The 27,799-nt window shown below is 39.1% G+C and overlaps 1 protein-coding gene and 2 pseudogenes across 5 annotated transcripts in view; 1 reads left to right on the top strand and 2 right to left on the bottom strand.

The window, feature by feature from the left end:
• The window catches only part of SF3B1 (splicing factor 3b subunit 1), a 36,655-nt gene extending 28,397 nt beyond the window's left edge, over positions 1–8,258 (top strand). For 2 of the 5 annotated variants that reach the window (XM_006078154.3, XM_044936848.1), the window contains 9 exons: positions 117–242; positions 1,033–1,254; positions 1,536–1,718; positions 1,812–1,923; positions 3,382–3,502; positions 3,816–3,947; positions 5,316–5,588; positions 7,269–7,485; positions 7,775–8,258. In XM_006078154.3, coding sequence (XP_006078216.1) covers positions 117–242; positions 1,033–1,254; positions 1,536–1,718; positions 1,812–1,923; positions 3,382–3,502; positions 3,816–3,947; positions 5,316–5,588; positions 7,269–7,485; positions 7,775–7,933 — 1,545 coding nt within the window. In that variant the 3' untranslated portion in view covers positions 7,934–8,258. Of the gene's footprint in view, positions 1–116; positions 243–1,032; positions 1,255–1,535; positions 1,719–1,811; positions 1,924–2,917; positions 2,988–3,381; positions 3,503–3,815; positions 3,948–5,315; positions 5,589–7,268; positions 7,486–7,774 lie in introns of those variants that run through there. The other 3 variants (XR_006548575.1, XR_006548573.1, XM_044936855.1) reach the window with 3 other exon arrangements.
• An 8,265-nt stretch (positions 8,259–16,523) lies between these two features.
• On the bottom strand, positions 16,524–16,681 carry LOC112583082 (annotated as a pseudogene).
• A 7,392-nt stretch (positions 16,682–24,073) lies between these two features.
• LOC102390308 lies at positions 24,074–26,340 on the bottom strand (annotated as a pseudogene).
• Positions 26,341–27,799: the final 1,459 nt, after the last annotated feature.

Here is a 27,799-nt window from a genome sequence, read left to right as displayed (position 1 = left end):
ATTAATCTAAATTGGATGTATTTCATTGTTGAAAGAGAATTCTGTATCATTAAAAAATATATTTTAGACCAGGACTGTGTTTGCTGCTATTATTACTATTTTTTTGAACATTTTAGGTGGTAAAGCAGTGTTGTGGAACAGATGGTGTAGAAGCAAACTACATTAAAACAGAGATCCTTCCTCCCTTTTTTAAACACTTTTGGCAACATAGAATGGCTTTGGATAGAAGAAATTACCGACAGGTAAGTTTTTATTGTAAAAAAAAATATTTTCAGAAATTCTTAAAATTAATCCATTAGTTTGATTGCATATTACATAAATCATATTTTGCCTTGAGGATCTCATAGATTGTTTGGTTGATTGTTAGAGAGGATGGATTTTAGTCAGCAAGGCAATTTTCATTTTGAGTTTGCATTCTGGAATAAATAGCCAACTATGAATTGACATTTTTATCTAGTAAATGAACTACTTAATCTGGCTTAAATGAAGCATGAATATAATCTTAACCTTAATCCCCTTGACATAGACTCATACTTAATTTTTTTGGCCACCTTTTTCTTAAAAGTTTTATTATTAAAAAAAAAATTTTTTTTGGTTGTGCTGGATCTTCGTTGCTGCTCTTGGACTTTTTCTAGTTGTAGCGAGCAGGGGCTACTTTTTGTTGCCGTGCATGGGTTTCTCATTGTGGTGGCTTCTCTTGTTGTGGAGCTCTGGCTCATGGGTTCTTGGGTTTCAGTAGTTGCAGCACATGGACTCTAAAGCGTGGGCTCAATAATTATGTGCACAGGCTTAGTTGGTCTGGGCATGTGGTATCTTCCCTGGCCAGGGATCAAAGACATGTCCTCTGCATTGGCAGGCAGATTCTTACCCACTGTACCACCAGGGAAGTCCCATCTTAAAGTTTTAATAGTAGGAGCCAGCTGTTTTCAGCACACTGACTAGCTAAATAGTATCTTTAGAATATTCCATTTTCATAATTTCTCTGTATTTCCTTGGAAAAGCAGTAAATTGATTTTCCTTCCTCTTTTTTAGTTAGTTGATACTACTGTGGAGTTGGCAAACAAAGTAGGTGCAGCAGAAATTATATCCAGGATTGTGGATGATCTAAAAGATGAAGCTGAACAGTACAGAAAAATGGTTATGGAGACAATTGAGAAAATTATGGGCAACTTGGGAGCAGCAGATATTGATCATAAACTTGAAGAACAACTGATTGATGGTATTCTTTATGCTTTCCAAGAACAGACTACAGAGGTAATGATACTAATTATTATGGCAAGTTGCCATTGGCTCTCATATTTGTAAAAAAGTAGTTTCAAGGAAATATTATCAGTAAAGAGTTAATTAAAAATTTTAAATGCCCATATTTATGCAGTTAACTACAAAGAAATGTTCTTCTACATCACATTTTTAGAATAAATTTTTGAAAGCTGAATATTGGTATATTTTAACTGTTTCATCACAAACTGAATTCTTGTTCGCATTGAATATAGTTTTTAAATTTAACTTGGCCTTTTTTTTTTTCTTTTAATAAGGACTCAGTAATGTTGAACGGCTTTGGTACAGTGGTCAATGCTCTCGGCAAACGAGTCAAACCTTACTTGCCTCAGATCTGTGGTACAGTTTTGTGGCGTTTAAATAACAAATCAGCAAAAGTTAGGCAGCAGGCAGCTGACTTGATCTCTCGAACAGCTGTTGTCATGAAGACTTGTCAAGAGGTAAACTTTTATATCAGATTCTTATTTATTCACCAAAAGAAATAGCATAAACAGTAACATTTCATCTTTTTTTTTTTTTTTTTTTTAAAACAGGAAAAATTGATGGGGCATTTGGGTGTTGTTTTGTATGAGTACTTGGGTGAAGAGTACCCTGAAGTTTTGGGCAGCATTCTTGGAGCACTGAAGGCCATTGTAAATGTAATAGGTATGGAATTCATTGGTTATGGAAGAATTTTTTGTTTTTTGGTTTTTAAAACTTCTTTGGATTTTCTGAAAGTAAAATACAGAATCCTATTTAGGAGTTGAGTGATGATATCTGACACAATTTTTTAACTACTAAAAAATATAGTTAAGTTGGGATGTCACAAGAATCTTACCTCCCAAAACCTATTTATATTTTACTTTAAAAGAGAAAAGAGGGCAAGTTTTAGGACCTGCAAGAGAGGAGCGAATAGTTACAACTCAAAAACTTCTAAGTCATGGGATAAGAGGGCCCTAAAAATACAGTGTCTCACATGTAATATATAGGAGGGCAATGGTGGGTGGAAAGAGCTCTGAAATTTTAAGACTAAATATGGTATATTTACTCAACTTGAATAAAATGGTTATGGTAGGTTTTCCTGCTTGCCATTAAGTTCAAGGAATGATAACCAGGGAGAAAAGTGAATCGATCAAATAATCTCATTATTTAAATCCAATACTTTTAAACTACCCTTTCAGCTTTTTACCCAAAGTTAAAACAAGTATATTACAAATTCTTTTGGGTGGAGAATAAAGCTTTTATTCTTTAAAGGCCTTATGATGGAGCAATAAATACAGTCTTTTGTTTTATTCTTCATTGTAATTGAATAGAACTATTGCAGACTTGTGCAGAGTTTAGAGGGGCAGGAATAACCTATCAGGAGGTTGAAATAAGCCATTATTTTTCTTGTTTTAGTAAGGGGTTTTTATGCAGTATAGGACGTCTTTGAACCATTGCATTTACATACAAATCACAGTTCAGCCCTGTCCTCTATATTTGGAGATACTTGCTAAAAATCAGTTACTTGGCCACTTGTGGGGCTCTGGTTTGCAGGGAACTATAAACCATATTGTTGGTCAGAGAAACATGGGAAAAGCAATGGAGAGAGAATCAGAGCAAGCAATTCTAGTTAGAACAAGAGCCCCTGCCAGCTGCCTCCTTTTTTCTCTCTTCGTAGGTGTAAATACCATCCAAGTATGCCCTGCATTGCAGGGAGACTGGAGATCTGTTTGTTTTGCAGTTAAAGGGTAAGGGGGCCCTTTCTGGAAAATTTTGCTTTAATTTACATGTCTCCCTCTGGCTTATATTGTTGTGTATGGCCGGAACATAAGCTGTCCCCATATTTAAATGTCAGTGTACAAATACATTTCAGAACTAAATGGAATTTTTTTGTTGTTGAGTATCCATCATTCTTTAAATCACTTCACTAATTTCTTTCATTTTTATACATACATAATCAGAAGTTAATGAAAAGTTAAAAATTCTGCGTTTGGTCAGAATCTGGGGCTTTTTCTTTCCATAGGCAGCTGTAAGTTTGTATTTATGCCTAGTCACATATATTACATTGTTAAGTAAAAGATAAAATGAGCAAAGCATGCAGTTTACATGTTAATTGATAGTGTGTTGACTTTTGTTAAATAGGTATGCATAAGATGACCCCACCAATTAAAGATCTGCTGCCTAGACTCACCCCCATCTTAAAGAATAGGCATGAAAAAGTACAGGAGAATTGTATTGATCTTGTTGGGCGTATTGCTGATAGGTAAGCAGATTACCTAAATATTTTTTAAGTAGTATTGGTTTTCACATTTTTATTCACTTGGCAAATTTTGCTAATGTAAGTATATATGGTCAGGCTAATATTTTCAGTGAAATTGCAGTTTGAATGGCAATGAGGGAGTAGCAGTATATTTTTAAATTTTGCTTTTATTTAAAAATAATCCATCTCTTCTGAACAGTAACAATTTATATAATGCTTAAAATGAGTTGGTAATCATGTTTTGAGAACTGAATTTTTAAATTTACCTTTTAAAATTTATTGTCACAAACAAATTAAACTTTTATTTTTAAACCAGGGGAGCTGAATATGTGTCTGCAAGAGAATGGATGAGGATTTGCTTTGAACTTTTAGAGCTCTTAAAAGCACACAAAAAAGCTATTCGTAGAGCCACAGTCAATACATTTGGTTATATTGCGAAGGCCATTGGGTGAGTAGTATTTACGTTTTTTTTTTTTTTAACTTTGTAATAGACCGATTTAGTGTTAAAAGATGCTTCTGTTTCTGTAAGCTCTTTTAAGGTAAGGTATGAGTAATGCAGTTAAAATAGACTTTAACTAATGACCTTCAATTTTTGAAATGTTTTCTTTCATCTTAAATTGAATTAAAATAGAAGGGTATAAAATTTCATTTAATAACACTTCAGTGTTTGCAGAGAGGGAAACATTTCAGAAGGATTTCAGGTTTTGTTGATTCTTTTTGGTTATTGTTTAAAATATTAAGACCAGTTCTTTTTGGATATTGCTAAAGCAGTTAACATAGTTCAGTTCTCAAGTTAATACTTCATGTGTTTTAAAAATATTTTTCTAGAATTAATCCACAGACAACTAAAAATTATAACTATTTTGTTAGATAATCTGTGGTTATTTGCTTTCACTCCACCAGAACCAAATTAGAACAGTCATTGTAGAAAATGAGATATTTCATGTACATGTGGCATAATAACAAGATATTCTCAAACATAACAAAAGTTGATTATATAATTAGAGTCTCCCCCACCCCTTTTTTGCTAGCTGTAGTATGTTTTCACTTGTGATGAAATATTTGTGATGAAAGTCAAGCAATTTGCAGTGAATAGCTGTGCTAATCTTTTAGTTCCTGTGTTCCTTTAAATTTGTGGTAAGATAAATCCTTAAAGAAGGAGAATAAATGTGGTAAAGGTGTGTGGGCGGGAAGATAAAAGGGAAACAGATTTTGTATGTTACGGCGTGGTAGACCATGTTCTGACCACTCAAAGAATTACTCATATTAAACATGTAATGACGGAGAAGGCAATGGCACCCCACTCCAGTACTCTTGCCTGGAAAACCCATGGATGGAGGAGCATGGTGGGCTACAGTCCATGGGGTTGCTTAGAGTCGGACACAACTGAGCGACTTCACTTTCATTTTTCACTCTCATGCATTGGAGAAGGAAATGGCAACCCACTCCAGTGTTCTTGCCTGGAGAATCCCAGGGATGGGGGAGCCTGGTGGGCTGCCGTCTCTGGGGTCGCACAGAGTCGGACACGACTGAAGCGACTTAGCAGCAGTAGCAGCAGCAACGTGTAATGAAATGAAATTTCATTAATGAAATTTCATTTCAGGAAATTTATTAAAAACTGAATTATATTTGAAAATGAATCCATTTGAATATTTTCATTAAAGTGAACATTTTAATTAAAATGAAGTTCTTAAGTAGAAATAGTAATGCCATAGCATAAAATTACTGAGTTCCCATCCTTTGATTATTTTTCTTCCCTCTGAAAAAATTTTGACTTGTATACTAACAGTTTGCTGGCACATTTATTTTTTTCCAGCCCTCATGATGTATTGGCTACACTTCTCAACAACCTAAAAGTTCAAGAAAGGCAGAACAGAGTTTGTACAACTGTGGCCATAGCTATTGTTGCTGAAACATGTTCACCCTTCACAGTACTACCTGCCTTAATGAATGAATACAGAGTTCCTGAACTGAATGTTCAAAATGGAGTGTTAAAGTCACTTTCCTTCTTGTTTGAATATATTGGTGAAATGGGAAAGGACTACATTTATGCTGTAACACCACTACTTGAGGATGCTTTAATGGATAGGTAAGTGACTTGAACTAAGCACAAGAAAATAGTTAAAATAATTCTTTTATTTTAAAACTTATTGAAATAATCATTACATGACCTGCTTATTGTGATGTAGTTAAAGAAGGGACCACTAGCCTGGATTTTTATGAAACTATTAATGGGACTGTTATCTCCAAATAAGGTATATGATATAGGAGTTTTCTTGGTGATCGTGTGGTTAAGAATCCACCTGCCAATACAGGGGACATCGGTTCAATCCCTGGTCTGGAAGTATTCCAGAGCCATGAGGCAACTAAGCCCGTGCACTGCAACAAGAGAAGTCACCACAATTAAGAGAGTGGCCCCTGCTCTCTGCTGCTAGAGAAAGCCCTTGTGCAGCAGCAAAGACTCTGCACAGCCAAAGGGAAAAAAAAAGATACATGCTATAATGGTTCCCCCAATTTTTTTCCCCAAGTGTGCCCCCTCTTCATTTTAAACCCTTCCCCCACTTTTTTTTTGGCCATGTCATGAGGCTTGTGAGATCTTACTTGGCTGACCAGGGATTGAACCCTGGCACCAATAGTGGAAGTGCTGAGTCCTAACACCTGGACCATCAGGAAATTTCCAATCAACTTTTATTTTAAAAATTAAAAAGAAAATGATGAGCATGAGCTTATTGATATAATGAAGAGACCTGATCTTTTTAGCTTTTTGTATGGCAGGTGAAGCAGAGACACTTTTAACTACTGAACATGGCCTGCCAGAGCCACACTATTGTCACTGCAGGCCCCCAATTATTCAGATGGTGACCCCTGATAAAGTATTGCTAGAGGTGATTGATACAGCCCTAATACCAAGAAACATTACTTTAGTTGGGACATTTACCAAAGAGGAATACGGATTCATTGTAATCTATGCCTAATAGAGTATTATAATAAGAAAAATAAAGATGCTAGCAACTAAGTAGGTTCAGGTGCTTTTTTTTTCCTCTTAAGGTTTAAGAGAAAAAGGTATTTTTTTCTCTTAAATACCTTTAAGGTTCTCTTCCTGCCTTTGAGGGTAAAATGTGTGAACTTGTTTTTATACCTATCATAGACCTTTTATCTGATACTTGTTCTCAGTTGAATAAATTGTGGAATAAGTAAATCAGTGATTTGTCATGAAGTCAGTCAAAACATGGGAGGTGATAAAAGTTCTTTTTTCTGGGTTTGAAAAAATTATTAGTCCTTCTCTTCCTTTCCCCAAATTGAATTCTTGAATGAATCTCTTTTAAAAACCACAAGGGAAGGGATTTAATCTCATTTTAATTATTTACTGTATACAGTATTGAATTTCAAAGATTTTAAATTTACAGAGTTTAAAATGAGATACTACCGTCTATCGTTCGTGTGTAAAGAGTCATGTATCCCCTCTTATTTTTAGTAGCTTGCAAAAATATACACTGCGCTGGGCCTTCTTGCTCCTATTACTCTGAAAGAAAAATATAGCTTATTTTTGAGCCATAGTGAGCAGGTTTGAATCATCAAAGCAAAAGTTCTCAAGTAGAATCATTAGTCACTCTGAAGGTATCCTGTGTCAGATACAGGAGGTGGAAGGATGACTCTGCATCCATTCCAAACACTGAATTTGTGATTTAGTTTCTAGCGGGCAGGCAAGTATTTTCTGTGAAACTAAGACTGCATCTTAATAAAAAGCTTTTTTCGCTCTCCATTTCAGGGACCTTGTACACAGACAGACTGCTAGTGCAGTGGTGCAACACATGTCACTTGGAGTTTATGGATTTGGTTGCGAAGATTCGCTGAATCACTTGTTGAACTATGTATGGCCCAATGTGTTCGAGACATCTCCCCATGTAATTCAGGCAGTTATGGGGGCCCTGGAGGGTCTGAGAGTTGCGATTGGACCATGTAGAATGCTACAGTATTGTTTACAGGTAGGTTAAAGATTTTTTTAACAGTACTTATTGAAAAAAGTAATTTAGTTGAATTAAGTCACTGTTCCTAATTATCATTAGGGAGGATATATTTGTGCCATATGGGAAAACAGTTATGAGGGGAGAGAAGATTAGATTTTGTCCTTGCCCACTTCAGTTTTATGGAATTGACATCTTTTTTTTTCCTTTCTCAAAGGGAGATGTTTAGAATCATATCTTTATGGTTTGTTTGTTAATTGTGTTAAGGTTATGTATTTCTTAAAATAATGTAACCTTTTAATTATTCTAGGGTTTGTTTCACCCAGCCCGGAAAGTCAGAGATGTGTATTGGAAAATTTACAACTCCATCTACATCGGTTCACAGGATGCTCTCATAGCACATTACCCAAGAATCTACAACGATGATAAGAACACCTATATTCGTTATGAACTTGACTATATCTTGTAACTTTATTGTTTATTTTGTGTTTACTGCACAGCTGTTTCACACCTTAAACTTGCTTTGATTTGGTGATGTAAACTTTTAAACATTGCAGATCAGCGTAGAACTGGTCATAGAGAAAGAGCTAGAAATCCAGTAGCATGATTTTTAAATAACCTTTGTTTTTGATGTTAAGCAGTAAACGCCAGTAGTGACCAAGAACACAGTGATTACACACACTATACTGGAGGGCTTTCATTTTTAATTCATGTTTATGAAGATTTAGAATTCATTCCTTGTGTTTAAAGGGAATGTTTAATTGAGAAATAAACATTTGTGTACAAAATGCTAACTCGTGTGTGTTTTTTGAACATGACTTGTAAAATGCGGAACTTTGATAAAGTACTGGTTTCTGTAGAATAAGTGGCTTAATATCGTTTTCTGTCACCTGGTTTATAGAGAGTAGTTAGTAGAATACAAGCTATATAAAGTGATGGTATCTTTGTCAAAATTCCATTGCTCTGTTGATAAAGACATTAGGAAGAGTAGGTTTGGGGGTGTTAACCTCAAACTAGCACAACCCTTCCATCACCTTAGAAAATATAGCACCTTTGCTGAACTGTCTTTAATATTATTTTGCACTTGCATAGCGCCTTTCATCTCTTGATTTCTCAAAATGCTTATGAATTTGCTTAAGGGAAGTAATTGAAGTCATAACCGACTCGTGACAATTCTGTTTAGAACGTGGGAAAAGTAGCTTAAACTTCTACCTGTAGGAGTGAGGCTACTTCTAAGTCATGCAAGTTAGAATAAGACAATCTTTGGAGTTCTTTGCCCATGTCATGTCATAAGCCACTACTCAACAGTACATACCTGTTAAGCACCTACTGTATGTCAGCCACTGTGGTTAGTTGTAGGGATGCAGAGGTACTTCTGACCTGCGTCTTACCCTTAAGAAATACAGTATAGTGGAAAAGGGGAAACATCTAGTTACAGATTACTTATGCTACACAATGGCAGCAGCTGAAATGTCTAGGTTTGCTTAGTTTTGCTTAAGTATCAGGTAATATAAGGCAATTATCAGATGATAATTGATCAATAGGTGTTGCGCATAAGCTGAAATGCCATTCAAATTTAGAAGAACCAAGCATTAGTACAGCACTTTTTTTTTATAATAAAGTATATCTTTGTTTTTCCCTAGTTGGTCAAAACTTTTTTAGTTTTAGGTGTTAGTCTTCCCATAGCTATTTTAGTTTATCTCCTTATGTTGTAGTACTTAACATGAACTCGGATGAGAAGTGAGCTGCCGCAGCAGCTTAGTCATATAATGGCTCTGCCACAGTAAGGAAAACCAATATCCTGAGATTAGGTTAATTTATTGAACTGTTAGTACTTAAGGCTCCCTGTTTTGGAGGCTTAAACTTGAGAAATAGCTTATAATTGGCTGACTTGTACAAAATTGATACTGAGCATTAGCTGATCAGGCAGAATTAGTAACTAGTTTCTTATGTGACATAACTTCATGACAACATGTCAACAGTACAAAATTTCCCAAATCACCTACTTTTAGAAGTTACTGTAACGGTATCCCTCGTGCAACTTTAAATCTTGCTGTTCTCTTTTATGCTCGATGTCAGATGATCTTCAGTAATTACTAATTGTGAAAATTGAAGCATACAATGAAATTTCAAAGCCAAGATTTGCTTTTAAACCAGTCTTTGGAAAATTTAGTTACATATTCAGGTTTTTGCATAAGTTCAATTTGCTTTAGCCCTTGATGTTTATGTGAAACATCTGTGCTTTGTAGTGGCAGTGTGGAGCAAAGACAATTGGAAGTGGTTTTTTACTGATGACAAAAACTTGAGGACAGAGAGGTGAGGCAAATACTGAGGCCTGTGATCGTAAAAGTTGGGACCAAATGAGGCTCACAAATGTTTGAATTATTTTATATGCTTCTGGAATAAGGAAAGCATTTTGTGAGATACTTATGTGAAAGACGCTATGTGATGTTTTAACAAAGACTTTTTCTTTCGCACTTTCCTTTGGTGTTTCTTAAAGCCAAACTTAAAAAGGAAGAAATTAATGTTCTGAGGGGACAGTGGGTGGGTTTTTCTGTGGGCTTTTGTTGGTTTTCCTGTGGGCCCTCTAATGGAATTGATCTCTCTGGCTGTTCAATTTTTTTCTTATTGTATTTTTAAAGATTGTTGTATGGTGCCCTGTGAGCATCAAGTACCACCAGATGAATAAAACTTATTATATCCAAAGTCTTAGACCAGTTTTTAATCTTAGTTGATTTTGTATTGTTACTGCACTACACTGTGGTGGTTGTGCCATTTTAATGGTTTTGAACTCTGGGTTTTTTTCCAATTAAGGGAACTTAATGTTGAAAAACCGAAGAATACTGTTTTTTAATAAAGAACTGAAAAAGACAGTTGGAGCCATATAGGTTCAGTTGTTTGGTTCTCTGGTGTTTAGTGCTTCCTAAATCTTACAAGTTTAGATAAAGCAGAAATTGCAGCTGGGTTTTCAACGTTGGCATTATTGACATTTTGGGCCACACACACCTATTGTGTGGGTCACTTTCCGGGCATTGTCAGACATATGCCATCCCTGACAATCCAGTAGATGGCAGCACCACCCCACCCCAGTTGTGATAACCAAAAATGCCTCCAGATACTGTCTCGTATCCTGGAGTGCAAAATCTCCCTAGCTTGAGAACTATTTTGGTATTTGTTTAAGCAGGACTTATATATGTCTGATAAAAGTGATGTAAAAAAGCATTTCATTTTAGGTTGCAGTTACCTCGGTAGAAACTAGATTTACTATTTCATAAATATTAAAAATACCTTCTTTGGGTAAACCTGCATTAGTCCTGGGAAAGCAAGCTGAAAATGTAGGATGTTGACTGGTCCTCAGAACATGTGGCTGAGGTGGTAAAGAGCCCACTTGTAATGCAGGAGACCCAGTTCGATCCCTGGGTTGGGAGGATCCCCTGGAGGAGAGAGCCCACTCCAGTATTGTTGGCTGGAGAAGCCCATGGATAGAGAAGCCTGGTGGCTGCAGCCTGTGGGGTCGCATAGAGTTGGACACGACTGAGTGACTAACACACACAACATGTGGCACAGTTGGAACCAGGTGGGCAGCACTGGGGCAGGAATGCCAGCTTCTTGGTGCTCTGCTTTGAATGCAGTTGTTCAGGGCCCTGGTTATGTATGACTGGAGGAGGAGGGCAAAAAATGTAGATAGGAGCTGTAGAATACGAGGTGACTATAGAATACATAGAGAATACAGATTTACAATGTAGTTAAGATTTACTAAACTAGAGAGTAAATGACATTTCTAGTGTTCATGCTAGAAAAGCTAAAAGTTTTAAAATTTGTTAATTTATAATGCAGAAAGATTGTAAGAGGACATGCTTGCATGTCAGATTAGACAAAAGGAGGTTAAATATCTTGGGGGAAAAATTTTTTGTGGGAGTAAATTTTTAATGGGTGAGAGGCTCTTTAGGGAATTGATGTTATCTGGGAGTATCTGTGCTAGGAAGAAACAAAGGATAAATTGTTCTTGTTCCTGTATTTACACCCCCAAACTTAAAAATTTACAAATACTGAGAAGAGTTGAAAGAATAATACAGTGAACATCCATACATCTTTCAGCTAAATTCAGCAATTAAAATTGTGTTGCATTCACTTTCTGTTTTTAAATAATTTCATGAAACATTTTTTTACTGGTACTACTATAGAGAAAGTTGGGGACTAGATAAAATAGAGCAGGCTGATGAGCAAAAGAAGTAACAATGTGCTTTCAGTGAGTTGGAAGTCAGGGCATTGATGGAGGGATTTTCTTGGACAGGAAGAGAAATCTTTTCCTGTGTCCATAAGGAAGACAGCAATGTGGTGGTTTGTAGGCATGAAAAGTTTGCCCGTGGCGTATAGACATAAAAATATAGAAATAATTATACCATTACTTTAGAAACAAGTAGTCATAAATGAAAATCATGTACAAAAAAAATCCAAACCCCCCGAAATTAAACCTGGTAGTTAACTGGTGTCTGTAGTATGTAATGTGTATAAAGTGTAATATGCAACAGGATGCGTAGTTTTGATCACAAAAGCAGAATATAGAATTTACACATATGGGAGGAAAATCACTTGGCTCCAAAATGATCACCCAGAAAGAACTTCAGATGCCAGATGTCAAGGTCATTGCTCCTGAAAGTTTAGCCTGGAGATCAAAAGTGTTAGTGTCACTTGCAGTTTTTGAGAAATAGACTAATGACTTCCCTGGTGGTTCAGTGGTTAAGAATCCACCTTCCAATGCAAGGGACAGGTTCTCCCCCTGGTCAGGGAACTAAGATGCCATGTGACACCCGGCAACTAAAGCCCACAGGCCACAACTAGAGAGAAGTCCTGGGGCAAACAGCATACCACAAGACCAGATGTAGCCAAAAATAAATAATTTTTAAAAATACAGTGTAGAAGGAAATGGCAACCCACTCTAATATGCCTGCCTGGGAAACCCCGTGAGCAGAAGAGCCTGGCAGGTTGCTGTCCCTGGGATCACAAAGTCAAACATGACTTAGATACTAAAAGCAAAATACTATCCCAGATCTACTGAAAGGATCTGCATTTTAATAAGATTCTCAGGTGACTTATATTTACATTAAAGTTTGAGAAGCATAGGCTACGGTACCATTGCATTCCCAATGTAGTAATGATATGATGATACAAGGGGCAGAAGTTCCTATTGTAATATAGCCTGGCCAAGTGCAGCCCTTAGCACAAGGGCATTACTGTGCCGCCGTTACCCTGCACCTCCTTACCAGGCAGTGGTTACTGCTGGGGACCATTAGTGGTCCTGCCCAGCCATTGGTTGGTGCTGCAGTGGGTCTCTCCCATAAGCAACGAGCTGTCAGTCAGCCACCATTAGTGGGCCCTCTGAGTCAACAGTCAGGCTGAGAAGTGGTGGTTGAGAGGAGAGTGAGGTAAGAGGTGGATCCCCGCTTTCTCCCCAGGTCCCCCCACCTTACCTACCCAGGAAACAGGCTGGGGGCTGTGTCTTGCAAGGCTCCAGAGCCCCCACTAAGACCAGCTACTGATTGGCCCAGGACTTGAGGAAGTGGTGAACCTCTCCCCTGTCCCCGCCTCTATGACAATGGCAGTGGCCGTCTGCTTGGGTCTCAGTCTGCAGGACCTATCCCCTGCTGTTTGTGTGGCCTGAGGATCCTGAGGGCCAGTTGCGACCTGGGCTCCTGGCTTCCTTAGCAATGACAGTTGAGCAGGATCGGTGGGGTGGGGGGGTACTGGGCCCTGAGGGTGCCACCAACTGAAATCTGCCTCCTCTTAGCCAGGATGTAATTCTCCAAGCTAGGCTTCAAAGTATGTGAATCGAAAACTTCCAGATGTTCAAGCTGGACTAGAAAAGACAGAGGAACCAGAGATCAAATTGCCAACATCCATTTGATCACTGAAAAAGCAAAGAGAATTCCAGAAAAACATCTGCTTCACTGACTGCACTAAAGCCTTTGACTGTGTGAATCACAATAAACTGGAAAATTCTTCAAGAGATGAGATTACCAGACCACCTTACCTGCCTCCTGAGAAACCTGTATGCAGGTCAAGATGCAACAGAACCAGACATGGAACAACCGACTTTTTCCAAAATGGGAAAGGAGTATGTCAAGATTGTATATTGTAACCCTGCTTATTTAACATATGCAGAATGCATCATGTGAAATGCCAGGCTGGATGAAGCCCAAGCTGGAATTAAGATTGCCAGGAGAAATATCAATAACCTCAGATGTGCAGATGACACCACCCTTATGGCAGAAAGCAAAAAGGAACTAAAAAGCCTCTTGATGAAAGTGAAAAAGAGTGAAAAAGTTGGCTTAAAACTCAACATTCAGAAAACTAAGATCATGGCATCTGGTCCCATCACTTCATGGAAAATAGATGGGGAAATGATGGAAATAATGCCAGACTTTATTCTCTTGGGCTCCAAAATCACTGCAGATGGTGACTGCAGCCATGAAATTAAAAGATGCTTGCTCCTTGGAAGAAAAGCTATTGCAAACCTAGACAGCATATTAAAAAGCAGAGACATTACTTTGCCAACAAAGGTCCATCTAGTTAAAGCTATGGTTTTTCCAGTAGTCATGTATGGATGTGAGAGTTGGACTGTAAAGAAAGATGAGCGCAGAAGAATTGCTGCTTTTGAACTGTGGTGTTAGAGAAGACTCTTGAGAGTCCCTTGGACTGCAAGGAGATCCAACCAGTCAATCTTAAAGGAAATCAGCCCTGAATATTCACTGGAAGGACTGATGCTGAAACTGAAGTTTCTACACTTTGGCCACCTGATGGGAAGAGCCAACTCATTAGAAAAGACCCTGATGCTGGGAAAGAGTGAAGGCAGGAGGAGAAGGGGATGACAGAGGACAAGATGGTTGGATGGCATCACCGACTCAACGGACATGAGTTTGAGCAACTCTGGGAGATGGTGACGGATAGGGAAGCCTGGCGTGTTGCAGTCCATGGGGTCACAAAGAGTCGGACATGACTGAGCAACTGAACAACAACAAAGCCAGGACCTAGACCTCGGAGGGTGAGAGCTGAGCTTCAGAAACATGAGTACAGGCATGAAAGCAAGTTGGCCTATAGATAGCCAGAAGATGGTCAGAACACCCTGGGATGCTCCCTTGAGGAAACTTGGGTGAAATTAAAAAGGAGGGGACAAAAGAAGGAGAAATGTTTGGTTTTTTTATGGTAATAGAATCAACTGCTTTTTCCAATAAGGCTCTGCTATGGACTGAATGTGTCCTCCCCAGAGTCACGTGTTAAAACCCTAATCCCTAACGTGATAGTATTAGAAGATGCCCTTTGGGTGGTAAAGAGATCATGAGGGTGGAGCCTTCATCAATGAGATTAGTGTTCTTACTAAAGGAATGATGACACAAATGAACTTACCTACAAAGCAGAAACAGACTCAAGCATACCCAGCAGACATGTTGCCAAGTGGGAGGGAGTGTGGAGGAGGCATGGATTGGGAGTTGGGATTAGCAGGTGCAGATTATTACAGATAGAATGAATAAACAAGGTCCTCCTGTATAGCACAGGAAGTATATTCAATACTGCTACTGCTGTTTAGTTGCTCAGTTGTTTCTGATTCTTTGCAACTCCCCACCAGGCTCCAGGCTCCCCATCCATCGAATTTCTCAGGCAAGAGTACTGGAGTGGGTTGTCATTTCCTGCTCCAGGGGATCTTCCCGACCAAGGGTTGAATCCACGTCTTCTGCTTGGCAGGCAGATTCTTTACCACTGAGCCACCTGAGAAGCCCCGCTATTCAATATCCTGTGATAAACCACAACAGAAAAGAATATGAAAAAGAACATATATATATATAACTGAATTACTTTGCTGTACAGTAGAAATTAACACAATTATATACCTCAATAAAATAAATTTTAAAAAATAAAAAATAAGAAGAGATATGAGAGCTGACCCTCTCTCTGCTCTCTCTCTTGGCAGGATGCAAAGAGAAAATGGCTATCTTTAAAACAGGAAGCAAGCATGCCCTCACCAGACACTGAATCTTGCTCACATCTTGATCTTGAACTTCCCAGCCTCCAGAATTGTGAGGAACAATCATTTGTTTTTAAGCCACCCAGTCTATGATATTCTGTTAGAGTGACAGAAACTAAGAAAAGCTGGTTAGGTCAATGTAAGGTATATATCCACATTGTTTCTCCTATTAACTGGCTCACACCGGTTGTAGGAGAACCTTAAGCTGAAGAGATGGAGACTTACTCTTTAGAGGCCTATATGAACTGGACTGGGATAAGAGCCAGACATCCTGTTGAGAATCCTCTCCCTACCTTTACCATCTTCTAAGGGAAGAGTAAAATAGGGAATCAAATATAGTACAAGTTTACCAGTTGGCTCTGGAGTTCAGTGGGACTTGGATCTATAACCTGGATATAACATTTAGTGCCTATATGACTTCGGGCAAGTTATTTGACCTCTCCATGCTTCAATTTCCCAAGTTCAGTTTCCTAATTTGTAGAAAGGAGATAATAATTGTACCTGCTTCAATAAGTGGTGATCTTTGTGAAAATTATGAGATAATGCCCACAAGGTAAAAGGCCTAAGCATAGTGTTTAATAAAAGTAACAGCTTTGATGTTGCTATAGTTTATTTATTTTTTGACAGGAAATAGGATTTATTGGTGAGCATGATTAAGGAGGGGACAGCACTGATGCTTTCATGAGTACAGTGTCTGCCGTTTGTCCAGGGAACCATGATTAGGGATGTATTTGACCCCACAGCCATCCGGGATGACCCACTTTTCTGCCACCATGTTTCCAGATTCATCCGCATTAAACTTAGTAAATCCCCACTTCTTGGAGATGTGGATATTTTGTCGGCCAGGGAACTTGAACTTGGCCCTGCAGAGGGCTTCAATCACATGCTCCTTGTTCTGCAGCTTGGTGCAGATGGACATTATGACTTAGCCAATATGGACCCTGGCCACTGTGCCCTGGGGCTTTCCAAAGGCACAGCGCATACCTGTCTGGAGCCTAAATTGGGGACAGCAGGCCAGTCATGAATGCCCACTAGAAAGAGTTGTCTCCAAGGTCCCTTAGGGCAACCTATACAGGCAACAGGTTGTATACAAGGCTGAGGAGGCTGCTGTCTGCAGCCATTGCACACTGGGCCCTCATGGCATTGTTCTTTATTATCACGACATAGGAAATCCATTTTGTCATGTTAATAATGGAGGAGATGGATGTTGGTAGGTGGCTTGAGGAAAAGACTTTGTAAAACACTCGTGAGAAAGAATGGGGCCCTTCAGGATTGCCTGAAAGTCCCATGAAACTGTGGGTATTCTTTAGCATTGCTCAGCAGCCCAAGTGGCTGGAGAAAACATTTGATTGAATTGATGTCAGGCGCAGCAGAAGGTGCAAGAGGACTAGGGGGCTGGCCTGAGTTCAGCTGAAGACCTGGAAGCATAGGTTTACTGTTCAAATCTTCAAATCATTTTAGAAAGAACTGCTGTCACGCAGTGGATAGAAGCACACTTCACTTCCCAAACTTCAAGTCTTTGGAGATAGTGACACAATTCTGCCTTACATACATAACTGATGAGATAACACATTTCATTTTCTTGTGGGCATTTTTACATTTTCATTGTATTGAATAAACTTGAGCAAATGACCTATTTGGCTTTTAAGTTTGTGAAAGCATAATTTTAAGGAGATTTGAGAAATGTATTCTCAAGGGTGTAAAAGAAGTATTTATAAATTAAGTCATGAGGCATTCACTATTCACTCATTCATTTGACGAATATTTACTAAGTGCCAACTAGTTGAAGTCCAGGTGCTCTATACAGAATTGAAAATACCCTTCCTTTCAAGATGTTGGAGAAAATATTGATGTAATGGTAATAGAAAAGAAAATGCCCAAACAAAACTGCTATTCAAGTTCTCCATGAAGTCAGAGGACAGCACTTTCTTCATGTTGAAGAGGGGAGAGAAAGTGTATTTAGGAGGGAGCTTGAGGAGGAGGGCACACTTGAGCTTAAATTTGAGGATAAGTTAGAATTGTATGTATTATGTTGGACGGAAGGAAGAAAAACTAACAAAGTAGAGGAGGTTTGGGTTGTGTTGAAGAAAGTGTGGGGCAGTGGGCAGCCCTAGTGATATGAAATAGTGGAAGATCAGATAGCCCAAGAAGTTCAGGCCAGTATCTGATTTGTCTTCAAATCTAACCCTCCAGCACCAAGTAGAGCTCCTTTTTCTAGGTACCCAGTACATATTTATTGAGCAAATGAATGAATGAGGTATAATTTTTCATCAGTTTATGGAGCACTTCCAAGGCCATCCTTTAAACTTTATATAGGCAGTGGGTAACCACTGACTATTCAAACTTCATTTATTCAACAAATATGTGTTCAAGGTTTTCAAGTAAGGAAATGGTATGAATTGAACGATGATGCAGGAAGATCAATATTCCTGGTTCAGTTCCTGTATCAGCAGCATAGACACATAAAAAAAAGTTTGTTCAGAAAGTGTTCTCAGTGCAAAATTAGTTTAAAGAAGACGTTCAAACTGACTAAATCAAAGACCCTATCCAAAGACCCTACTCCTATCTCCTTAACTGTGACACTGTGGCCCTGCTGGTTGCTGCCTCAACCCTAGCCAACCACTGCAAAAGAAATGGGCCACTTGTGGAAGGAATTGATACAAGCTGGTTTCATGCTTTTCAAATTACTTACTTGTTTGCTACTTTCCCGAGATGTCTAATATTTAGGGGTCTGGAAGATGTTACAAGAATTATTTTTTATACCACAAAGTATCTAGAATATCTTATATTTTTCAGGGGGAAAGGGTTAATAGTGAACCTTCCAAAAGACCATGGCTATTTTGACTTGCAGCCTGAGCAACTTCCTGGACATTTTCCACAGGGGAGTTGGGATGGATGAGTGTCAGTCACTGTTGTTCTTGGAGCGGGGCGCTGCAGAGCTCTGGCCAGCCACCCCAAGAGATCAGGTACACTTGTCATAACAAGGCAAGGAAACAGAAGTAATTAATGCTCTAGAAATTTTAATGATACTTCACTGTCTCTGCTTGAAATCATACATGGATCCTACACTTTAATTTTTTCTTAGAGGAAAAAAAACGGCCTCTTCTTGCTCTAGTAAGAAAAATAAGTTTATAATTAGAAGTTAATGGTATCAATCATCTCTGCCCAAGAAACGTTATTAAAGCTACTTAGTCTCTTTATTGTTTTCACTGAGTATAGTCCATGGAAGTTTGCCATGGTTTACCAGTTACCCTTTTGTCTTAAAGAGTTCCAAACAATTTGTAAAACAAACAAAAAAGTAGCCTGAAAAGGGATGGATAAGAGCTACTTACTATTTAATACTATCTTGTATATAGATTTTTGTTCTTTGAAATAATTTTGTATTTTCATTTTCGGCTGCACCACACAGCTTGTGGAATCTCAGTTCCCCAACCAGGGATTGAACCTAGGCCCTCGGCAGTGAGACCACAGCATCCTAATCTCCACACCACCAGGGAATTCCCTTAATATTATCTTGGATTAAAAAAAGGACGTGAAGGAAAATCCTTTTTGAATGCAATGCTGTTTTCTTATGTGCTGAAATTTTTGTCTTGCTAGTTTAACAAAAATCAATTAACTGAGGCCAGCAAAAAGAAAGAAATCATTCCTGACTTTGGCAAGGTCCTAGAACAATGAAATATGGACAAATAAAGAATGTTTTCAAGATTAGAACCTTGGTGTTCAAAGGAAAAATTATGAAACCTGAATTTATTCAATAAGCAATTAAACACTATGCCTTACATTTGATTAATGCTTTACAATTTTTGAAGCAGTTTAGCATCAGTTTCCTCATTTGCTTCTCACAACAGCCATAAAGACAGATATTTATTACGCCCATTGTGCATAATAAATGGAGGAGAAAATTAAGAGTCAGAGAGGTTTAGTGGTAGTGCTATTATTTGAACCATGGCTGGTCTGACCCCAAACCAATGCTCTTTCCACTGGTGCACGTATTCAGTGTTGGTTTTTCTTTTTTAATTTTTAAATACAATTTTTAAAGGTTGCGCTCTTTTACATTGTTACAAAATACTGGCTGTATTCCTTGTGTTGTACAATACATTCTTGTAGCCTATTTTACACTCAGTAGATTGTGCCTCCCACAACCCCATCCATATTCTGCCTGCCCCCTGCCCCTAACTGGTAAGCACTAGTTGATTCTCTGTATCTGTGAGTGTGCTTCTTTTTTTGTTATATTCACTCATTTGTGTATTTTTTAGACTCTGCCTATAAGTGATATCAAACAGTATTTGTCTTTCTGTTTATTTCACTTAGCATCATGCCCTCTAAGTTCACCCATGTTGCTGCAATTGGCAAAATTTTCTTCTTTTTTATGGCTGAGTAGTATTCCATTGTGTGTGTGCATGCATGCGTGTGTGTGTGTGTGTGTATCTTTATTTACTCACATCTTCTTTATCCATTCATTTGTTTTGGGATACTTGAGCTGTTGCTGTACCCTGGCAATTTTAAATAATGCTGCTATGAACATTGGGGTGCATGTATCTTTTTGAATTAGTGGTTTTGTTTTTTTCAGATATATACCCAGGAGTGGAATTGCTGGATCATATAGTAGTTTTAGTCTTAGTTTTTTAAGAAACTTCCATTCTGTTTTCCACAGTGGCTGTAATAATTTACATGCCCATTCAGAGTTATTTTTAACCACTTGAACTATTTTATCTATTGAAATTAGTTTTTGACCTTATTCTTCTAGGTTAATGAGAAATACATATTTTTTTTGTTGAGAGTGTATCATTTTTTTTTCACCAAAATCATGTAGGACCAGTAAAGTCAAATAAGTCAGTAGGAGACCAGGAGAATGGAAAATATTATTGAAGAGCATAGAAATAATGTATATTTAACATTTGATCAAGAGTATACTAAAGACAAAGGAAAGAATAATGGAAAAACTTGGCCAAAATGCTGTTCAAAGGGAAAACATGATTTGCTGAAAGATGATGCACTAAATGGAAATGAGATACATAATGGAAAACTGTAAATAATTAATGCCTTGGTGCATGTGTATTTGACAAAGACAAAACTACTTTCTCAAAGTGAAGCAACATGCCTAGCACTGAAGGAAAACAGGTGAAATGAGCACTAGATTTTAAGCATCTCTCAAAGGATGTTTTGAAATCTCATATATGATCACTGGATTTTTTTCCTTTTTTTTTCTGTTGTCTTGTGAAAAGCATTTCTTTCTTTTTTTAAAAAGTATTTATTTGGCTGTGCTGTGTCTTTTGTTGCTGCATGGGCTTTTCTCTACTTGCAGTGCACGGGCTTCTTATTGTGGTAGCTTCTCTTATTGCGGAGCACAGGCTTTAGGGTGTTCAGGCTTCAGTACTTGTGGTATATGGGCTCAGTAGTTGTGGCTCCTGGGCTCTAAAGCATAGGCTCAATAGTTGTGGTACACTGGCTTAGTTTCCCCATAGCATGGGGGATCTTCCTGGTCCAGGATCAAACTTGTGTCTCCTGCCTTGGCAGGAGGATTCTTTACCACTGAGCCACCAGGGAAAGCCCAACAGTATTTCTGATAATGTGCAAATCTTTACTGACAGTTTAATGGCTCTCTTTCTCGATTCCAGTCTTGATACAGTGTCCTCAGTTAGCTCTTTCACCTCTTGTGGATGTACATGGAATACTTGCAGAACACAGGGCAGCTGCTAGATGGATATTCTGCTCAGGTGACCTCCTTGGGAATCCCTCTTGCTCTCCTTTGTTTTGAACTCTGACTCAGCCATACTCTGAGGCAGGGAGATGACGTGGCCTCGCAGCAGCAGTTTTCAGGCAGAGGAGTGACAGCTGGGCTTCTGGGAATCAGCTCAATACATAATTCAGTTCCTTTTATTTTTTTAGAAGTTTATTGAAGTTTTTTAATTTATTGTATCAAAATGTATGAAAAATCTGTGATAAAGTATATATTTGTGTATATAGAATGTATCAGTATTGTATACATATATGTATATACATACATGTGTGTGTCTCCACCCTCTCATGGGCTTCCCTGCCTTGGCAGACACAGTTGCCACTCTCTGGAACAGGCTTCGCTTTCTTCTTCATTTGGCTGACTGCTGCTGTTTCTGTAAGAACGGGTCCTTTTACTTTGTTTGGAACCCACTCGTTAAGGTGCTGCCTCGATGTGCTCCCTCAGCACCTGGTACCCACACGCCTCTCCTTATCCACGTTGAAGCTGCTGATTCACTTATGTGTCTTTCCCAGCAGTCTGTGAAAGGTGTGAGCCTGTAGACTGGGCCCTTGGGTTGAGGGACTCCATCTTGCTGCAAATTATTTCAGACAGATTTTTACTGCTGTGATTATTATTACTGTTGTGCAATAACTTCTGGGCAGCAAAGCAATTAGGCTCATTTTAAAGCAAATGGTTCTTTGGTCTAAATTCACAAGGTATGAGCATATCCTGTTTCATCATGTGATTGAGGAAAAGCTTTGTTCAAAAAATTGTATATCCTGTAACAGCTTTAGTTTCTGATAGGGGGCAGCAGAGTCCATGAAAACAGAGGCAGGCCCTTTAACGGGTAGCTTACAAAAGTTTGAAACCAAAGGTTTAACAATTTTCAGCAGAAACTAGCCCTTGGTATCTGACAAACCTCACTGTGCAATAAAGACTTCAAGGGAAAGGTTGGCTTTTATTAATGATATTCTTTGAAAGCACTATAAATAATTTACAGTCTTTTAAAAGGAAAAAAAATATCATTTTTTTAAAATGCAAATAATCCCCTCATTTTATCACTGAGTAGGAACACCTCACTCTTTCCCCATGTGTTTCACCTTTTCTACTCACAGAGCACTTCGCTTCTGACACTTTTGGTCTCCAAATGTTGGTTTTTTTCCCCTCCTATCAAGGAATTCTCTACGACACCAGCTGGATATCCCAAAATTCAAATTCAGTATCTACCTGGAGATGGCATCAGCTCTCACAGGTTAAGAGCTCAGTCCCCACAAGACTGATGCCATGCTGCCAACTTCAGATGCCAGTCTCAAGTCGCATGTCGTCACCGGTATTTCTGACCCACCCGCTGTAAATGTGAGTACCCACGACCTCCTCTTTGGGTTCAATAATTTGGTAGAATGGTTCACAGAATTTGGGAACAGTTACGTTTACTGGTTTGTTATAAAAGGACATGAAGTTGGATATGGGTGAACATCAGATGGAAGAGATGCAGGGTGAGTGAGTGGGAGAGGTTCATGCTCTCTCTCTAGTGCACTCTCCTAGCACCTCCACGTGTCACCAGACTGGAAGATTCCAGACCACATGCACATTTGGGATTTTTACAGTGGCTTCATCACATGGTCATGATTGACCACTAACTCCATTTCCAGTCTCTCTACCCTTCCCAGAGAATAAGGGATGGGGCTGAAAGCTCCAAACTTCTAACCATGATTGGTTTTTTGAGTGATTATCACTCATTCAGGAGCCCACCAAGCTTTGCCTTTTTTCACCTGGGAAATTCCAAGAGATTTAGGAATTATGTCTCAGGAACTTGGAGCAAAGGTCAATATTTTCTATTATTTCACAATTACAAAATCTTTAAAAAGATAGATGCTACGTTTTTTGCCAGTAACTTGTAAAATTATGTTAAGGCATGAAATATTTCCATCTGGTCTTAGGGAGAGTGTCAAGATTTGCAAATTATTACCAGATGCTGTGGCTACCTTCCCCTTTGCTGCCTTGGGAAAAAAAGACATAAAGCAGAAAACAAACGAACAATGAAATCAATTATTGTTTCAAATCAATAGCAAGCAAATAGAGTCTAAATCATCTCTCCTCTACCCATTATGGCATGGGAGCGAGTCTCATGCCTCATGCAATTAAAAAAATTTTTTTCACTTATTTTTGGTTGCCCTGGGTCTTCATTGCTGTGCATGGGCTTTCTCTAGTAGTGGCGAGCAGGGGGCTACTCTTCGTTGCAGTGCCCAGGCTTCTCATTGCTGTGTCTTGTTGCAGAGCACAAGCTCTAGGTCCGGGCTTCAGTCGTTGTGGTGCCTGGACTCAGCGGCTGTGACTTGGGCTCAAAAGTTGTTGTGCATGGGCTTAGTTGCTCCACAGCATGTGATCTTCCTGGGCCAGGGATCAAAGCTGTGTCCCCGGCATTGACAGGTAGATTCTTATCCACTGCGCCACCAGGGAAGTCCCTCATGTACTTTTTTTAAATGAAGTTTTTGTTTTAAGGATGAAATTTATTTCAAAAGTCCTCATATAAACCAATCATTAATAATCTTTTATAACAAACGTCTCAAACAAATCTTTTTACTATCTACCTTTCTTCTTGAGATAGCATTATTATGATAGTATTAAATTTTTGTTTTTATTCAAATAAACTATTTTCAAGATTAATGATTATTAGCAAATCTTGATGCAAAATAAATGTGATACTTTAAATTACTTTTCATTTTCCTATGTAGCATTTTAAAGTAGAAAAGTATTTGGTACTAAGTGTTCTCATGTTTAAATTCTAAAATAATGTTTAGTCCCAATGGAACCTAGTACTCCAAGATTTAAAAACTTTTTAATGATATTTACATAATACATATATAATTTTAATCACTAAGTTCCTCCTCATCGTTGAAATAATGTTCTTTTCTTTATCCCTGGGCATTTTGAATCATCTGATGTTAAAAGACCCCCCCTAAACTGGGTTTCCATTTTTTTGTTGTTTTTCAATTTTGACTTGCTGGAAATCTGTGGCCTGACTGAGGCTGTTAAGAGCAGGATCTTCCCCTTCATCTTCACTGTCTTCTTCAATTTCTTCTTCTGGCTCGGGAATTTTCCTTTTTTTTAATTTTTCTTCTTCGGAGGTTCACTTCCTCCGAGTGTATTTTTAGGACAGACATTAAGTGTCCACTTTCTCCACGTTCATAACACTTAGGTTTATCAAGCTATATAGTTTCATCTTTGATGAACCCAGCTGCTCTTCCATTGGCAGTAGCAATGCTTGCTTTTATCACTCTACCAAATAAGTGTTTGTTGTTTATTGACTTGGCACAGTTTTGTGCAGATTCTTTATCCAAAAATAAAATAAATGCAACCCCTGTACCCCTCCTGGTATCTTTATCTTTCTTTATAGTAACCTTTACAACTTCATCGTACCTGGAAAATATCTGATGTAAGCATTGTTGATCAGGGAAAGGGCAGGTTGGATACATACACTGTGCTTGTACTTGAGGACAATCTGCCACTCAATTCTTCAGGTGGGTTGGGTCCAGGAGACCAGAAGAGCACAAGCCCTCAGCTCACTAGGGGCTCAACCCCAGCTGTTTGTCGCTCCTTGCATCTGCCTTGGCATCACAGATCCCAGTCACTCATGTACTTTTTATGTTTACTGATAGTACAGGGCCTGGCATGCAGCAAGCAGGGGCCCAGCAAACGTGTGGAGCTTAGCAAGCACCTCTGATCTGATCACATGTAAGTTCTCCAGGCAGTTTCTGAGTTGTTTCTCACATCTAGTTGTCCCATAAATACACAAAGTGAGGAATTTGCATTTAGAAACATGCCATAGACACATACTATTCATCTTTAACTTGAGGGACTCTGTTAATGTTGTGTTATTTAAAATCCTGAAAAGCAGAGTAGGGGAAACAAAAGGGGCAAGATTCCATGTGGTTGCCCAGTGGGTGTGCACAGACAAGAGATGTGCAGATGGGCTGGGTCTGGTTGGCAGAAAATTGATGTTTAGCCCACATGGTCAGCTCAGAACTAGGAACAGAAAAGAATTCAACAGGGTATTCTAAGGTTCTCTGATGCCTTCTCTCTCTTAGTCCGGAAATCCTAGGTGGTTCAGCTCGAATTCCCCCATGTCCCTCTTTCCAGGTTGCTGCAGGGCCTTTGTTAACCGGAGCATCCCGTTTTTTTTTTTTTATCATGTTGGTGGTTAGACCTTGTCCCCATCCTTGAGTGTTAAGTTCCATTTGTACTTGGAGGCAGTTTTTAAAACTGGGCCCTTTGCAGGTAATAAAAGCCTGGCCATTTCTTTTCATAACTTGGAGCTTCTTTCATTAGCTTTTATGTTTCATCCTACTTATAGAGACAGCAATTCTCTTAGGCACAAGACAGGTATTAGAAACCTCTCCTACTAGATGAGTTAGATGAGACTCAGGGGACATTTTGGTCCTTTGGTCACCTAGGTTGTTACTGGCAGAGTCTGGGTGAGAATCTTCTCATCCAAACTCCCCTGGAAACTCATCATGCTCATTCATCAGTGGGACCAGGTTCAGTGATGGGACAGGGGAGATGCAGAAAGACAGGATCAAGGGAGGGCATGCATGTTCAGGTTGAGTACACAGCCTGGTCCAGTACATGGTGACTGCGTGATGGGATCACAGGGTGGCCCAGCCGTTGGTGTAGGAGAGAATGTGGAGAAAATAAGCGGACATTTTTTATCAGAGGCAAACATTTCCACAGAAAAGGATATGGGTGGAGACATATCCAAGGAGGTGGGGATTAGGGGAATAATCTTCCAGGGGGAACAGGGCATCTTGAAGTGTCTTTTACTGGATCGGGCCATGCTTTATTTTATTCTGTTGCCACAACAGCCTTGGAAATAGTCATGACTCTGCCCATTCCTCAGCTGGGACAACAGAGTCACAGGGAGGTAAGCAATCCCCAGGACAGCTGCACTGAAGACCTCTAGGGACTACATTGACATAAAGTACCATGGGAACAAAGCCCCCTGGAATTATGCAGTATTATACAGTTATTAGGAAGCAGAGCTCACATGTAGGCTATTTGGCTCCATAGCCTGAGCTCTTAGTACCCCTTCACACTGAATTTTCTAAGACAAGCTTTTCTGGAACCCAGCCTTACCCATGCAGACCCTCATTCATGTAGATCTCCAATTTAGCAAGAAACAACATTGCACAGGTTATAGCTGTAGGGGAGAAAAACCACCCTTGAACTCAGGGTCAGAGGCTGGGGTTGAGTCCTGGTTCTGCCTCTGACTGTGTGACCTTGGCCAGTCACCTCACCTCTTCACACAGCCATTTGCCATTTGTACATTAAGAGAAAAGTGCATCCTTCTCTCAGGCTTGCAGCAAGCGTTCTGTGAGATTAATGAATGTGAAAGTGCTTTGTAAGCTGTGAAGGTCTGAACAAACTACAAATGTTCATACAAATCAAGGGACGGAATGGGACCGGCAAGCGGCCATTTATTATGTGGACTGATATGTATGCAGAGTGTGGACTTTTTATGCCTCATTTGCTCCTGTGAAAAATGTATAAGCGACAACGTCTTGAGTCTGCACATAGAGGATGGGGCTTTTGTGTGTGCTGTGGGTGTTGCAGCAGCCGAGGGAGGAGGCCAGGAAATGAAAACCATGTGGCTCTGAGTTGGGCCTTGAAGCTTCAGACTTCCCCACAAGGAAGAAGAAAAAAAACTTGCTAGATGTTCTTGGGTGATAACGATGAGAAATATGAACCCAGCCTATGTTCGCTGGCTTCTTGTGTTTCTCTTGAGCAAATGTTTCAGTTCTTGAGGCAGCTTAACAGCAAAATCACCTTTTATTTGTTGAAATATAACAAAATTGGGCAGAATCAGAGGCTCAGATGCTGTAAAAATGAGCTATAAAGTTTAAATAAGTCTTAAGTGAATTGGCCTCAGGCATTTACTTGAGTTGAAAAGGAGTTGTGTGAATGTGGATCTTGGTTTTTCTTACCATCCTCTACTATGCTGGCTGGCCCTGACTGTGTGCAAAAGTGCTCATGCTTACAATTCTAGTCTCTAAGGAGAAAGAAAGAGCAAAGAAAGTTCTTTTTAGCCCATCATTTTCTCTGTAATCCACTTTTAAAGGAAGAATATGATCAGGTTATCTAAAAAGGCACACTCAAGAACTTCCATCCATAAAGATCTATAGTCTGAGCATTGTGAGGTAATGATGTTTATCAGACTGTGAATAATTAAAAAAAAAAAAAGAGATGGACACTTGTGAATTGTATGGTGCTCCTAGGCAAGATGGCACTTCCCAGGTGGCGCAGTGGTAAAGAATCTGCCTGTCAATGCAGGAGACATGGGTTCAATCCCTGGGTTGGGAAGATCCCCTGGAGTAGAAAATGGCAACCCACTCCAGTTGTCTTGCCTGGAAAATTCCATGGACAGAGGAGCCTGGCCAGCTACAGTCCATGGGGTCGCAAAGAGTCAGACACCACTGAGCATGCACACACACACGAGGCAGGAGGGAAGTAAAAAAATTCTTGACCTCAATTTGAAGAACTGAGTTAGATAGAAGGATCATGACACACACATGTGTATGTATGGGGTAGGGAAAGAAAGA

This window comes from Bubalus bubalis, chromosome 2, assembly GCF_019923935.1.
Source record: "Bubalus bubalis isolate 160015118507 breed Murrah chromosome 2, NDDB_SH_1, whole genome shotgun sequence".
NCBI classification, from domain to species: Eukaryota; Metazoa; Chordata; class Mammalia; order Artiodactyla; family Bovidae; genus Bubalus; species Bubalus bubalis.
This window is presented reverse-complemented; position numbering and strand designations above follow the sequence as displayed.